Raw genomic sequence first — 2,500 nt, forward strand, 5'->3', positions numbered from 1 at the left:
TACATTCAATATACCATATTATTCGGATCACCATACGATTAAGTAGTGGTTAAGATGAGAGCAGTGGTTGAGTGGTTAAGGGGTTTGCTTGGTTCTGTAGCAAGAGCCCATGACCCTGGGTCAAAAATAGTGTCGACTTGCAATGGTATGCGTTTAAGAAAATCTGTATTTAAACGATAGTATTATTGCATCGATGAATTAGTGAAGGTTTGTAGGGTTGCAACAGTAGTACTGCGAAAATGAATATAAGCCAACCAGTATTACATTTAAATACGTGGCGGTCGCAAAATCTTGAAATAACGTTTTCTAGTTTGGGTAGTGTCAGGGAACGAATGTGCGATGTGCCGGGTTACCAAACCAAATCTGTATTAATAACGATTACCTTGGATGGATTTTTCATAACTGGCCATCGCCGTTGTGCATGCTGGAGTATCTGTCTTGAATTGCTGTTTGCTTTCTTTCAAAAGCACAGTCATTGTGGTTATTGCTGTTGCTCCTGCTGTTGTTCTTGTTGCTGGTGTTATTATTACTTTTATTTTTATTATTATTGTTGTTGTTGTTATTGTTGTTGTTATTAATGTTGTTGTTGTTGCTGTTGTTGTTGGTGCTGATGATGATGGTGATGTTGATGATGATGATGATGATGATGATGATGATGATGATGATGATGATGAGGATGAGGATGATGATGATGATGATGATGATGACGAAAAAGAAATGCAATGCCCAATGAATTCTATCCATCTGCAGGTAAATCTGTTCTCCGTGAACACATTTCTGGCTGAGTTCCACTCTACGAACGGCGTCGTCCCTTCCTATAGGTTTGAGCCGGCCATGTTGCTACCCTACATGAACGATGCCATGGTATTCCAGATTGTGTGCGAGATCGCTTTTGTCGTCTTCATTGTGGCGTTTTCCTTTCGAGAGGTTTCCAAGTTTCTCAAGTAAGTAAATGAAAGCCGATGGATACTAACGAATTCTGATGCATTCTGACAAATACTGAGATCACTAGCAAACACTGACAGATAAAGAGGAACATTGGCATTGACAACTCTGACAAACACTGAAAAACATTGATAAACACTGACAAATAATGAGGACCTAACAAGCACTGGTAGTTATTGAGGAACTCTGAAGAATATTGACAAGAACTGATGAATACTGACGAAAGCTGGTGTCTGTTGTACACCAGATACAGTTCTCAGAAAGCGGCACATGAGAAAGAAAAAGAAGACTTTTAAAGTGGCGATAGAAAAAAAAAGATATATGAAAACTGCAGATACAAACCCTAGGACGATAAAAATGACTGGACATGAACAGTCAATATTTTCAAAAATCATACACGAGTGTGTCTAAACATTGGACATTAGACTAAGATGTCGATGAAGATTAGGGAGAACGTCTTGCTATGAATGTCGATGAAAGCGTTGTTGCTGCTTCAGTGAATGTCTTAATACTTACACATCACATCAAAATGGCTGCTTTTCGAGAGAGGTTTGTTTTCCCACAAAACGCCCTCTTTTAAAAATTCCAGTCCACCACCATAACCAACATACAACAACAGCAACACAACAGCAGCAGCAGCAATATAAAGAGGGCGGGCTAGGACAGCAACATCAAGAACAATAACAACATCAACGATGTCGACAACAAAATCATGACATTTAACGACTTTCAATAATAACCTCACTAAGAGTAAAACACCATCAAAAACAAATACTGCCTTATCATGTTTCAGGCATGGTAGAAAGTACTTCACAAAATTCTGGAACTGGGTGGAGATAGTAATCATCGCTATGTCCGTGGCCGCCATTGTCATCTATTTCTATCGACTGCATGAAACGAATAAACTCACCAAACAATTCAAGGTAAGAAGATGTTCTCTAGTGGTTTGGTGAATGATTAACCACTATGATGATGTATCACAACTAAATATGTCTGCTTAGTTGTGTTTTTTCAAAGAGTTCCTGCTCAAGTTCAGTGTTTATGGTGCAGCGGATGGGCGCTTCACTATCGGACAAAGAAGTCCAGAGTTCGTTTCGGAAAGAGGAGGGAGGGGGGAGGGGTATCAACTATCTTTGACTTTCTTCTGTGCGTCCTGAAAGAAAAACGACCGGCATGGCCTGACAACAAGCATCAACCCCCCCCCCCCCCCATGGTCTTAAAGATTCCTTCATGAATCGTATGCCCCGTGTTGAAAATGGTGAAGGTAGAGCACAGATACACGGGATCATAGGTTTCAACTATAGATTAGAAGAAGAAGAAGAAGAAGAAGAAGAAGAAGAAGAAGAAGAAGAAGAAGAAGAAGAAGAAGAAGAAGAAGAAGAAGAAGAAGAAGAAGAAGAAGAAGAAGAAGAAGAAGAAGAAGAAGAAGAAGAAGAAGAAGAAGAAGGAGAAGAAGAAGAAGGAGAAGAGGAGGAGGAGGAGGAGGAGGAGGAGGAGGAGGAGGAGGAGGAGGAGGAGGAGGAGGAGGAAACTACTAAAAACATACTTACGAAAA

The 2,500-nt window shown here is 40.2% G+C and overlaps 1 protein-coding gene across 1 annotated transcript in view; it reads left to right on the plus strand.

The window, feature by feature from the left end:
- The window catches only part of LOC106011096 (polycystic kidney disease protein 1-like 2), a gene marked incomplete at its 5' end in the record, with an annotated part of 32,676 nt that overhangs the window by 21,957 nt on the left and 8,219 nt on the right, over positions 1 to 2,500 (plus strand). Inside the window, 2 exon segments of the mRNA XM_013079493.2 lie at positions 751 to 944; positions 1,739 to 1,868. Coding sequence (XP_012934947.1) covers positions 751 to 944; positions 1,739 to 1,868 — 324 coding nt within the window.

The sequence above is a fragment of the Aplysia californica genome, unplaced genomic scaffold, assembly GCF_000002075.1.
Source record: "Aplysia californica isolate F4 #8 unplaced genomic scaffold, AplCal3.0 scaffold00053, whole genome shotgun sequence".
Taxonomy (NCBI): domain Eukaryota; kingdom Metazoa; phylum Mollusca; class Gastropoda; order Aplysiida; family Aplysiidae; genus Aplysia; species Aplysia californica.